We start from the raw sequence: 13550 nt of genomic DNA on the forward strand, positions 1-13550 counted from the left end.
CGTCGTGAAGCTTTATGTAGACATCTTTCTGAATCAGAGTCTAGGTAAATAATTATATTGTATAAATTGTACATATATTTTAGTTTAATTGCAAACTTCATCTATTTGTTAGTTTGGAAATGGAAGAAGAACGGCACTACAATGAAATTGTGATGTCTGGTGGAAATATAAGAAATCGTACTGTTTCTAGCCCAGTACCCTATAATCCTTCACCTAGTTCCTCTAGACCACTAAGTCCAGGTATTAAACATTATAATATTAATTTTGTATGAAGATAGAAAAAATCATTTTTATGTTTTGATAATCTTTTTCGTACATATTATTTAATCATACATTATTCATCAATGTTATTTATGAGTAGGTTCATCAAACAGAGAGGGATTTAATACAAATCGATGTTATGCTTGTGGTCAACCTACTACAATTCCATTTGCAAGTTCATCGCCACCTTCCACTGTAAGTTATATTTTATTGTAGTTCCTTAATATATCAAGTAACATTTAAATATTTTATCGGAAATATCTAACATATGAAACATTTGAATATTGTATAAATTTGAAATATTTAATAATATTTAAACAGGGTCACGTGATAACATCATCCAATAGACGCACATCGGATAGATTTATTAAGCCTGCAATTCCACCAACTATTGTAAGTCCAAGTGGTCCACCAATTGCCACTAACACAGCTACAAATGCAAGTGGCGGGTCACCAATGGATATTACTAAAACATAAGTCAGTTGAATTCATCTAATAACAAATATTTCATCGTGTATTCGTATAAAGTACTTTTTTGTTGATGCATTTTTACTATGTGATTGTATAACATACTTGAGAATTATTTTAAAAAGAATTTAATTTTTTTAATATGTCAATCATTTTACAATTGTAGTACAGTGCGCATAAATTAATTACAAATTATCTATAAAAATAAATATTCTACAAATTGCTCTGTACTTGATATCGAGTCGCTTAAATTTTTCTTAAAACATACAAAATAGAACTCACAAAAAAAAGAAGTAAAAGAAAGAATATAATTATATATGAAATTCTGAGCTGCTTCAAATAGCTAATAAAATAAGAATTAAACGAAAAATCGCTCTTCTAATTTCTTTTATGTTTTATTGTTATTATACGTAATCTAATGCATTTTTTTTAATCTTTGAAGTAGTAGTGCAAAGAGAAATATTTTTTAATTTAAGTACTTAGATAGTAGGAAAATACTTCGGTAGCGGTTACTATGTAACTTATTTAAATTTTAATAATCTTTTTTTGCAATGTTAATTTTTGTAACATAATGATATGGCATAATATGATTTATAATAATATAGTTTTTCAACTTGCGTTACCATCATTTTGCATTATTAGTATTTATAGTGAAACTAGAAGAGCGAGAATATATATAAAATTAATATGCCTTAAAAAGTATGCAATTATGGTTAACTTAAAATAAAAAAAAATAAATAAAAAAATTAAAAAAATTAAAAAATAGAAAAAGAAAATGGGAAATTTTTAATCTTAATTCTTTTTTCTCTAAAAAATATTTCACTTTGTAATATCTGAAATATGATTTATTTAATACTTTATATACAATCACATAATGTGAGTATTTCATATATAGGCATTTGTATGCTATGTTTGAAATCGACAAATCTAATATTATGATGGTAACATCTACATGACATTGTTGCATTTGAATGCAATTGTATTAAGATTTTGAAATTAAAAGATTATTATTATTAAATCTGTTTCAAGTATTTGGTTGCATTAGAAATGTTACAAGTATCAATCACATATTTTCAATTTATGAATATTATTTATTTCAATTAGTTTGTCAAATATGTCACTATTTAATGCATATAAAGTCCGTTTTCTTTTGACTCGTTAATAATTAATATATTTTGTCTTTCACTCATAGAATTTGCAATTTTGTAACATATGTCATGTATAATATATATTCAATTGATATTTATATGAATGTGATAAAGTAAAACATAACAATCTTGTGCTATATTTTATAATAATTTGAACATTATTATTTACTATTGGTGCTCAAAAACTCGTGAGATTTTTCAATTTGTTATTAAATTTGTTATGGACAACATTTTTGTTCTTCGTCCAGTAATAAAATAAAAAAATATATCATTTTAATTAAAAAAGCTTTTTAGTTAAAAAAGAAGTAAATTCAGCGTTTACATTATAGAACTTCCTATGATACAATTTATATATGTAATATTTGGGTATCATACATGTCGCAATGTTAAAACATAAAATCATTATGAAAAATGCAAATTGATATCACACAAAAGCTAACTTAAAATCATAAGATTATTGAAAATTAAATGATAAATATTTACTTACGATAATAATAACAAAAATTAATAATTTTTTTAAGCTTTATAAAATAGATGTTTCACAAATACTTCATACGTGGATAAAACATTGCTATATTACATGGAATACAGATGTATGAATTGTCACATATAAAAAAATTTTGTTAAAACAAAATTATTACTTATTAATAGTTATATACAAATATATTTCATTATTACATATTATGTACTTTACTCAAGCTTTTACGAAATACAGTCACTTTTTTGCTATTATTTTTGTAAAATTTATTATTATCCTTATTTAAAATAAACATAATAATTTACTCAGATATTTTAAAATATGATATTTATTTTAATATTTTAGCAAATACAATACAAATGGCAAACACTGTATAATTATTTGCATAATATATTATGCAAAAAGTAAAAATTTTATGTACATTTCTAAAGTTGTTTTTATTAATACATTGGGAACTTAAAAGCCAAATTGTTTGTCATGAATGCTTATACACAGGGATTAATAATTTATGTTCTGAACAATTATTTTCTTGCTTATAAAATCTAACTTCATAGACTGTTAATATTATGTTATATCATTTTTTTTACAGGTAGCCACAACTAATCTTGCAATTACTAACCACATGATCAAAGAAATTGAATCTTCATGATAACATGGCCAGCTTAATAGACTTTGTATTGGCCATAATATACCTTTTGGCAAAATTATTACAGGTTTATTTCTGTATAGATATAGTAGAATCAACGTTAATAAACCCTGAAAATATGTTATGAATTATTAAGTATGTTATATTATAATAAAAAGAAAAAAATACTTACATTTAATATACGAAAAACATATGTTACAGATGATTGTACCTTCATTCTGAAAAACAGTCTCTCATTTGCTAAATAACAGATATTAATATTATAGTAATGTAATATGATATAATACAATACAATACAATACAATACAATACAATACAATACAATACAATACAATACAATATAATATAATATAATACATATAATTCAATATATTATAATATATTGTATTATACAAATTTGACAATAAATAATGCAAATAAATACAAAATTTAGATATAAGATAAAAATTCAATATAACTATTTTTTTCTGTTTAAATAATTAGAAGTTTACAACGTTTAAATTTAGATTATTAGACTAACAAAGATTATTGAATTTTTAGTTTATTAAATTAATAACAAAGATAAATAACAAAAATATAAAATATTTAAGCAGTTCATTATTTACTACTATATCAATGGTTAGGTAATTTTTTGTACTATTATTTTACCTTTTTCTTTTAATGTACTTTCTAATTTATTACATTTACGTTGAAGTTTTGCATACTTTGAAAATTCATCCACAATAGATATACCAACCATTTCTTGTTTTAGATTAATCAAATTATTTCGCAATTCTATATCATGTTTATTTATTGTGTACAAATGAGATGTAATCTGAAATACAAATAATAATTTTTAATTAATGTAATTAACAAATCCAATCGTAAAACAATGTCATAATACTTACATATTTAATTAAAGATGGAAAAATGTATTCTAAAAGGCAACTTACAGTTGATATTATAAATAAATTCATTTTATATTTCCAATAAAATAACTATCATATTTCATAATATCTTTTATTAAATATTAATTAAAATATAAGAAATTACCCTTTGAATCTTTATGGAAAAGTTTTTAGAGGTTATAACACACGACTGTTCATGTCAATCTAAACATATGAAAACATATATAAGAGATGGCTACCATATTATGCTAGGGAATTGAACGCAAGTTTTAAAATTGTTTCTAGTTGGTATACTAGAATATTGATATATTATTGATATATAGATAACAAAATAGTATGTTTTACTTCTATATTATTTTTGTTTCGTTCATGACATATGGTACTTCATGACTGTATTCAATCCACTGTGTTTCATGGAAAATAAAACACGAGGTGTGAATAAGTATGGATATGTCGATAAGTTATTCAAACATTTTAAATGACATAGAAGAAAATGTATCAAAGTCTCATTCTAAACTTCTTGAAGCTGTATCAGAGCTTGATAAAGGTCAGAGGTAAATAAGAATAATATATAATTTATATGATATATAACTCTTATGCCTGGAAAGGTATGTAAAGATAAATAAGTAGAAAAAATATTTATTTTAACTACTAAATTATTTTTTTATATATTTATAAAGATACATATTTAGATATATATTTATTAAGATATGTATTAGAAAATTAACTTTTTTAATAAAATTTTTATTGAATCTCATATTAAAAAATGTAGATTAAATCTAATGTTTTTGAATTTATGAAAACTTATATATATTTTTTAATAACAATTTTGTAAATATATTTTTTATTTAAAGGGCAAATAGTATATAATTAGTTATATGACTTCATGATTACTTTATACATTAAAAGTATTTATTAAAAATATATTTATATAATATATGCACATAAAATAATGGTTAGATAGGTAAGTAAAGAAATATAGGTAAATTTTCAATAATATTTTATATTTTAAATATTCACATGACTGGTGAATCATAACGAGGCTTATTAATATTTAGGTACCATATTACTTTAACTAATCTTATATAATTCATCATCATTAAATCAACATTTATTACTTTGTTATGTCAAAACATGTATTTTATTTATCTTAAATAATTTATTGTAAATATACTAAATATTATTGGAGTATATTTTGCATTTTGATTATATAATATTGATATTATATTTGTAAGCAGTATTAATAATGACTCAAATTGGTAAATTATAACGAGGAAAGTTTTTTCAAAGTGTATTAATGTATTATTAATCTAATATATTATTATACATTAAAGACTAAATACTTATTATATATATTATGTAATACGTGTTATTAAATCTTTTAAACAAAAAAAAATTCGTATTTATATTAAAAAATATATATATTTCAATGTGAAATAAAGAAATAAATAAATATGTTAATTTAGCATAATAAGATATAAGGAGTAACAACTTTAATTAATAAGTTACTGTATTAGATAATTTTAAATAACTTATGAAATAATAAACAATATTTTGAGTATTAAACTTTGATATTAGACATTACATTTATGTTTATATAAAATTATCAATTTATATTTATGTTTGTATTTATATATATATATAAAATTTCATTTCAGAAATGTGTTCTGATCTGTTTATTATTTTTATTTAAATTTTTAGTTAGAATGATTGCATTATAAGGTAGTTATAAAAACACTAAACATAAAAGAATTTAAAAATGAATCGATTTTAACTTTTGAGTACTAATTAATCTATATATAGATAGGTATATCAAAATTGTTAGGTATGGTTACAAAAGAACTTGGAAAAATTCTTGTAATTTTTGAAAAAAACATTTATTTTGTTATATTAATAGTATTAAAACAGTAATAATTTGTATTGATGCATTTGCAATAATTATAAATAAGTTATAAGTAACAAGTATTGAATAAAGAGATTCAACTTATAATTTATATTTTCAGACAGTCAAGGAATTAATGAAACTAGTGCTAATGAATTTTTACTATCAAAGATAGAATCTGTTGGTTGCTTAGATTAATTCTATATCAACCTCCTAAACAAATTGTAGGGAGGGAATATATAGCAATGTAGATAGGCAAGTACTCATAATGAATATAAAAGTGACAAAACTCTGAATTGTGGAAAGTTGTCTGTAATTGAGATGTGTAATAATTTAAGAAAATTTATTGTTCTTGACGTAAAAAGAATACTTGAGGTTAATACTTATGTTATCCAATTCCTAAATTTTACTTATTCCAGTTTTGGTAAATTTCCTGTTATGTTATCTAATTTGAGTAAATTTGCACAAAAGTATTTTATCTTTATAGATTTTCTTTGCTTAATTTATCATTAATAAGTCAATAGTGTTGTATTATACTATAGAGCATTAAGAACATAGTATTACTATTGAATATTACCTATTCTTATAACACTAACTTAGACAAGAAGGGATATTTAGTAAACTTATTCTTTCCATAAACTCTTAATCCTCCTATGAGATTCAAAATCTTTTCAGTAAATCTTTTTATTGCACATTCACTTTGAACCCATAGTAGGATTCTCTTGCTCATAGCATTTAGTTTTTTCAAATGATTGAATCTTCTTACCATTATTCAAATTGGACAACTGAATCCTATTAATATTGTTCAAATTGGTTAGATTTTGACTTGCTGCTAAGTGTACAGTCACTGAATCATTTTATGATATTTGTTTACAGAAAATTGGATACTATTAAAAACTATATTTGACATCAGCCTTTTATCGTCAGTATGTTAGAGGCACGATATTGTTGTTAATGCTACACTACTAGTAGCATCAACTACACTAGTAATATTGTTTGTAAAATAATGAATAGATGAGAGATGGGCTTGTTTCATTCTGAGCAATGATAACACTGATTTAGTTTCAAATAGTTTGTTGACAAGGACCAACTTGTGGAATTTTCTATGAATGAGAAATTTGAATAGAAATTTGATTAATGATATACTGTAACTCAAACTATAAGATATACAGGATAATAAGAAATTAATGATTTTTATTACTGGCTGCTAAATTTTAATTACATTGTTACCAGAATCATATAATCTCTTGGATTTTATAATAGGCGGAGACCATATCTTTTTTGTCTGTGAATTAAATAAAATTTTTGATAGTTTTTTCAACTCAGTTATCAGCATTCCCTGATTTTCTTTATGGTTATTTTTTCTTCCTCCAAATTAAATATTTGTTGCATTGTAATTCAATTGCATTAAGACATACTGTGTACTTTTTCAAGAATCTTTTGAAAAGAGTTAAAAGGTCTTAAGTCAAACCTTTTTCTTGTCACAAATTTTAATGTACAGTTTCATATTCACGATGAATGATAATAATGAGTTACAATCTATCAAAGATACGTTGGTTATTGTCTGATAAATATTGCTCTACTGTAGACAGTAGAATTCATTTCACTGACATTTCATGAATGTCTACAGATTAATGATTTTAGATCTTTGTACATTGTGATTTAAATGACTATAATAAGTAAAATTGATAATCTTGTGGTAGTTATTAAAGTATGAAAATAATTGTAAGTTATTTGAATTTGTGTTTAAAAGTAACTATTTAAAGATAATTTGTTTATATTAATAATATTAAAATAGTAACATTTGCGAATAAATAAACAATAAATATTAAATAAGTAGGATTGGCTTGTAATTTGTATCTTTTAAATGGTTTAGACAAGAACTGGATTGATACTAACAATTCAAAGGAGTCTAAAGCTAAAAACTAATAACTAATTAGATTAATTATAATAATATAATAATAAACTAACTTTTTAGAAAAATAGTAAAAAGAAGAAACATAGAAATGCAACTGAAATGATAATAACAGGTAGACAAGAATTTGTAGTAAGTATCAAAAAAACAACAAAGCCCTAAGTTTTGGGAAAATTGACTATAATTGAAATCTTTGAATAATTATGAAACAGATCTTCCCAAATTAAGTCTTATTGCCTATGTTACCAATAATTTAATTTGTTATTATGTCTGAGAATTATTGAATATTGTTTAAAAGTTTAAAAAATAAAATACATAGTTATTGTAATATTTACGTGCGCGCATGGAATGCGTGTTGCATGTGCGTATGCGTGTGTAATTATATAAAGAATTAAACTTATGAAGTAAAAAATTGTATAATTTGAAAATTATTAATTTGTGTATCTATGATGAGACATTTTTATCTATTTTTCATGTTATTTTTTATTTTGTAAGAATCAGGTTTCTCTTTATTGGTAGTTTAAAAAGATTCTAAATATTCTAATTTATATTTATTAATAGATAATTTTACTTTAGTTTTTAGAAGTAAAATAATGTTTAATAACGCAATGCAATTATAAAATTACTGATTAATATATTATCAAATATTGGAATATTTACTTTATTTTGATTGAAGATTGAATCTGATATCAAAAATTATTATGAAAAATAAATAATTTCATTAAATTCAGTAAGAATTATTAAAAAGAGAACAATAATATGATTTATTTATGTTATTTAACTTGCAAAATAATTATTAAAATATGGAAAAAATAGATATACATGTATGTAACTATTGTATATTGCATACTCAAGCAACTGTGTAAAGAGTTGAATATAAAATATTTAATAACAAAATTATTGTTTGATAACCTGATGCTGTATATCCCTTTTAAACATAATAGTTTAATTCCAGTTTACATTATTTGTTTCAATTTATCATTATAAACATATATAGTGTATCTTATAAATGTTCACATGGAGTATTTAAAATACTTTGAATGCAACATATTATTTCAGTATTGTTTACAACAATAATATATTTAATATATTTGTAAAATATACGTTTTTGACATTTTTTTAGAGTAAAAAAGGCAGAAAGAAGTGAACCTACATTACAAGTATCAGAATTTCATTTAGTGAAAAGTGGGATATCTGATCAAGATGCAGTTCAAGTACATGATTTAGCCAAAGCTTTAGGGAAGAAGGGTCATCATTTTCAAATCACTAAAAATTTACGAGCTATAAAGAAAAATGTTCATATCTTACCAAAACCTCTGGAAAAACCAGCAGCAGACAAAGTAAGAATTTTCTCATTGTCTAGATAATTAAAATGTCTGCATAATTTAATAAAAATATTATAAATAACATATTTAGATAAATGTATTTAAAATAGTTGTTATTAATGACATTTTTTTTAGATAAAGAGAATAGTTGCTTTTAAAAATACACAAGAAGAATTAAAAAAATGGAATGCTGTAATAACGAAGAACAGAACTGCAGAATCACTTCGTTTTCCTTTACATCAAGTACCAATGCATTTAGAACCATCTTCAAAATTTGTTAAAAGATTTAGACTTCAATCAGACTTAGAAAAAGAACTTGCTGCATTAGAACCACAAAAGGAGAACATTGAACAAAAAAGTGATGAATTCTCACTGACATTAAAGGAAATTATTATGAAAAGGAAAGAAGCTGCCAGAATTAGAGCACAACAGGTTTGTATTAAAGTATTACAGTATTAAAACTTTTATGTATAGAAACTTGGATATGGAAAATAACATTTAGTTACTAATTTTATTTTTTTTTTTTAGTCTTATAAAGAAGCAAAGGCTCATCGTCAAAACAAAATTAAAAGTAAGAAATTTCATCGTGTTCAAAGAAAGGAAAAAATAAAATTACAATTAAAAGAGTTTGAAGAATTACAAAAAACTAATCCAGAAGCTGCACTAGAAAAACTTGAACAACTAGATAAAACTAGAGCAGAAGAACGGATGTCATTACGGCATAAAAATACAGGAAAGTGGGCTAAATCTAAACAAATTAGAGCAAAATATGATAAAGAAGTAAGTGCATCATATACTACCTTACCCATGTTTCTGAAATATCTTGCATGTTTTTATAATAGAAAAAAGTGTTAACAAAAGACATTGGTTAATTTGAAGGCACAAACATCATGATAGACAAAAAGTTTTTTGAAATCATATTTTTTGAAATTTCTAGGTCATTGAAGTTTATTTAAATGGAATGATATACCTTTATCATTATTACATAAAGAATACAGTAACTTATAATACTATAATCTTCACATAATTTTGGTTATGAAAAATTTCTATTTTAACAAGTATTCAATATGATATTTGTTACGTTATATCAGTGATCATAAAAATATATTGTTCTATTGAAATAAATTTCAATGACCTTAACATCTTCAAAATTATGATCCTGAAAAAAATGTTTAGCCTGTCATGATATTTGCTCCTCTAAGCCAATTGTTTTTCTTTGATATTTTTTTTTTTTTTTTTTGTATCAAAAAATAAGCGAGATATTTCAGGTCCTCGAGTTAGGTGGGATATCCTGTATATACACAATGATTCTAGTAACTAGGTCAGACTATAACTTTATTTCAGGTGAATTTAGAAAAAAGTTGCAGAGGATAATCTTATATTACGATTTTTTTTTACTAATGCAACTGCATTTTTTTCCTTTCTTAATTTTTTTTTTAAATGTTAAAAAAATCAATATTTCTCAACATATTTCAAATTTTATACAATTTTCATATTAACCTTGAATCTTCATGATGACGCTGTTGTTTTTATTATCATACTTATTGTTCAATAGAATTTTCGTGTTTTTATGTATTGTTTATGTTATTGAAAGAATTATATATATTTCATTCAATTGGTAACCAATTACATTTTCAAGAGTTGTGTCAAATTATTTCTGTTTTTAATCGTGCTACGATGAATTTTACAAATTGACGAAAAAATAGATATGTTTATAATTTACATTAAATGTGATACAAATTTTAATGCTGCAACAGAAATGTATCGCAATAATACCCTAATACGATACAACCGCAGCGAATATACTTTAGAAAAATAGAATATAGCTTAAAAAGGTATTGTTCATTCAAACAAACTAAAAACAGTTATACGCAAATAATTGTATGACATGAAGACATTAATTCAGAGGTATTGGCATACATGAAGCTTAATATATTTGCTTCGTACTTTATAACTTCAAAAATTTAATTCTTATCATTATTCTATAGAGCAGATTTTATGCGCAGGTGATGAAATATGAAGAATTTTTTACCGATCTTTCTTACCACAATACGATAGAAATTTTGTGCGTACAATTTTATAGGCGGACGAATATATCCCTACGAATAATATTATTATGTTATATGATATTTCATTAAAGTTACAAATAAATTTTATCAATGAATTTGCAAGTAAAAGAAGTTTTAGAATTTGTGAAGTTTCAGCACTTTTGAAAATGTTTTATTATAGAATGATAGAGCTTGTTAAATAGTACAAAATTTTTCTCTGCAAATTTTGTATAAATTTATCTGAAATAGAGTTATAACTTAGTCTACTTAATACATTTACCTTATATACTGTACAATAGAAGAATTTTATTAGTAAAATAAATCTTTGTTATTAATTATTATAATTCATGCAATTAACAATATTGAATAAAATTTTTATAAAGTTAATTGTATAAATAAAAGTTTGAAGCATATATTATTTTTCTATTATTTACTAAATATGATAAACAATAATTAAGCTAGAAATATGTAGAAAAGTTTTTACAAATATTGTATTGTTTATTTAATATTGTACTAGTAATATATTTTTGAAATTATTAGACTCAACAAGAACTTGCTCAACAACTGTCAATTAGTCGAGACTTGACTCAGAAGTTAAGAAAACAAAGTGAGAGTGAAGAAGAAGATGAAAGTGACAGTAGACATGAGCAGCTTTTAGTTAATGATAAAGGAAATTCGTGGACAGAGAATACCAAAACGAAATCAGAAATTGATGAATTTGTTGAAAATTATCGTAAATATTGGGATGATAAAAATAACCAGTTAAAAAACAAAGATTTAGATATTAATACTAAAATTACAATTAGTAAAGAAAAAAATAAATCTTTGAATGATACTCAACTTGATGGTGTTTTAAATGGTATGTTTATAAAAATTTAAAAAGTATCATTGATAAACATTGTAAATTTTATTATTAAAATGTATTTTACAGATAAGAAGAATACTGACGATAAAGTAGATTCTTTTGAAAATAAAAAAAAGGTTCCAGTAATAGTGAATTCTAATAAACATATAATTTCAGCAGATTCAGTAAATTCTAATTCGAAAGGTATGTTTATAATATACAATATTGAATAATAGTTATAAATTTAATTAACAAATACCTTTTATAGATAATAATATTACATCTAATGTACAATCATTTGAAATTATGAATCATAAGCAAAATTTACCAACAACAAAATTCAATATCGAAGATACAAAGAATAATACATACAATAAAATTACACAAGAAACCATGTTAGATAATAATACAATATTTAATAAGAAAATAAAATTACCTAAAACACGTGTAAATATTATTACTGCCACTTCTAATTGGAATGTGGAGTCTATAGAAAATATAAATGTCATTAATTCTTTGATATCTAATACATCAAATAGTGAAAAAATAAATAAAATATTTGATTCTATGGAAGAAAAAGTAGGAAATCAAATTAAATCCAAGTTTGAACATATTTCCAAAAATTATAACAAAGTGAAAATTAAGAAAAGAAGAAAATGTAAAAGAAGTAAATTTGAAAAAGATAATTTTGATGGTCTTGAAATTCAAGTGAAAAGACAGAAACCTATTTTGGATTTAGGTTTAAATGAAGGTATCGAAAATAATTTGGATTTAAATACAGAATTAGAGAAAGCTAAATATATGGTACATGATAATATTGTACCTATACATAAATTAAACACATCTAAGGTAGAAATAGACCCAAATAAGTACATAAACGTAAAACCTAAACATTTAAATACATATCTTCCAAATGATATTACTAATGGTGATGATGTCTTGGACAACAGTGAAAATGAAGAAGAAATGTGTAATATAGTAAGTGAAGCATTTGCAGATGATGATGTTATAGAAGATTTTAAAAAAGAAAAAGAAGAGGAGGTAAGTCAAAATATTCGTACTGTAAAGTTGTTTCTTACTAAAATTTTGCGTAAAATATTAAATTTATACATAGGTGAAGAAGTATCAACCTAAGGATATCGATTTATCACTACCAGGATGGGGCAGCTGGGGTGGGAAAAATATTCAAATTTCTAAACGTAAAAAAAAGCGTTTTATTTTAAAAGTACCCAAAGATTTACCACGAAAAGATGAAAATAAGGGTGATGTAATAATATTCGAAGAAGATAATCCTAAAATAAGAGAACATCAAGTTAATGAAGTACCATATCCATTTTCCAGTGTTAAAGATTACGAATCTAGTATCAGAATGCCAATTGGAAGAAATTTTATACCTGAAAATGCACACAGAAAATTAATAGAACCCAATATTAAGACATGTATGGGAAAAATTATTGAACCAATGAATGAAGATATTTTAGTTAAAAAAGGGAAGGAAGAGCATAAAAAATTTATTCCTAAGAAAATAAATAAAATAATTAAAAAGCGAAAGATTAAAAAAGTAATAAAATAAATTGAAAAAGATTGTACTATTAAATAATAATGTAAACATTCAGAGACATCCAAATTCATTTCTAAAATATATATT

General features: G+C 23.1%; 3 protein-coding genes across 3 annotated transcripts in view; 2 read left to right on the plus strand and 1 right to left on the minus strand.

The window, feature by feature from the left end:
- The window catches only part of LOC108548151 (coiled-coil domain-containing protein 6), a 3049-nt gene extending 2257 nt beyond the window's left edge, over positions 1–792 (plus strand). The window contains exons 4-7 of the mRNA XM_017900964.1: positions 1–44; positions 113–240; positions 362–456; positions 583–792. The exon at positions 1–44 is cut by the window's left edge and continues 10 nt beyond it. Coding sequence (XP_017756453.1) covers positions 1–44; positions 113–240; positions 362–456; positions 583–738 — 423 coding nt within the window. The 3' untranslated portion in view covers positions 739–792. The remainder of the gene's footprint in view (positions 45–112; positions 241–361; positions 457–582) is intronic.
- A 2127-nt stretch (positions 793–2919) lies between these two features.
- On the minus strand, positions 2920–3957 carry LOC108548150 (tail-anchored protein insertion receptor WRB). The gene is made up of 4 exons (XM_017900963.1): positions 3889–3957; positions 3650–3815; positions 3174–3241; positions 2920–3111 (listed from the first exon to the last, which is right to left on the minus strand). Exons 1-4 carry the CDS (start codon positions 3955–3957, stop codon positions 2920–2922), a joined length of 495 nt encoding a protein of 164 aa, XP_017756452.1.
- Positions 3958–4328: 371 nt separating this feature from the next.
- LOC108548160 (U3 small nucleolar RNA-associated protein 14 homolog A) lies at positions 4329–13481 on the plus strand (the record flags this gene model as incomplete). Its single annotated transcript, XM_017900981.1, is given in 8 exon segments — positions 4329–4442; positions 8809–9025; positions 9146–9442; positions 9539–9790; positions 11599–11940; positions 11998–12106; positions 12171–12943; positions 13017–13481. Coding segments are annotated over 8 exon segments (2565 nt in total), but the record flags the coding sequence as incomplete, so codon positions are not given.
- Positions 13482–13550: the final 69 nt, after the last annotated feature.

Source organism: Eufriesea mexicana, unplaced genomic scaffold (genome assembly GCF_001483705.2).
Source record: "Eufriesea mexicana isolate 0111107269 unplaced genomic scaffold, ASM148370v2 scaffold1387, whole genome shotgun sequence".
Classification (NCBI taxonomy): Eukaryota; Metazoa; Arthropoda; class Insecta; order Hymenoptera; family Apidae; genus Eufriesea; species Eufriesea mexicana.

What these genes read in the sequence shown, in the direction of transcription:
- LOC108548150 (XM_017900963.1), bottom strand. Translation starts at nt 3,957, where the DNA reads ATGAATTTATTTATAATATCAACTGTAAGTTGCCTTTTAGAATACATT. An exon ending in AAGTACATTAAAAGAAAAAG is followed by an intron (nt 3,242 to 3,649) that starts GTAAAATAATAG and finishes TCTGTTATTTAG; the next exon opens with CAAATGAGAGACTGTTTTTC. An exon ending in ATGTTTTTCGTATATTAAAT is followed by an intron (nt 3,112 to 3,173) that starts GTAAGTATTTTT and finishes ACATATTTTCAG; the next exon opens with GGTTTATTAACGTTGATTCT.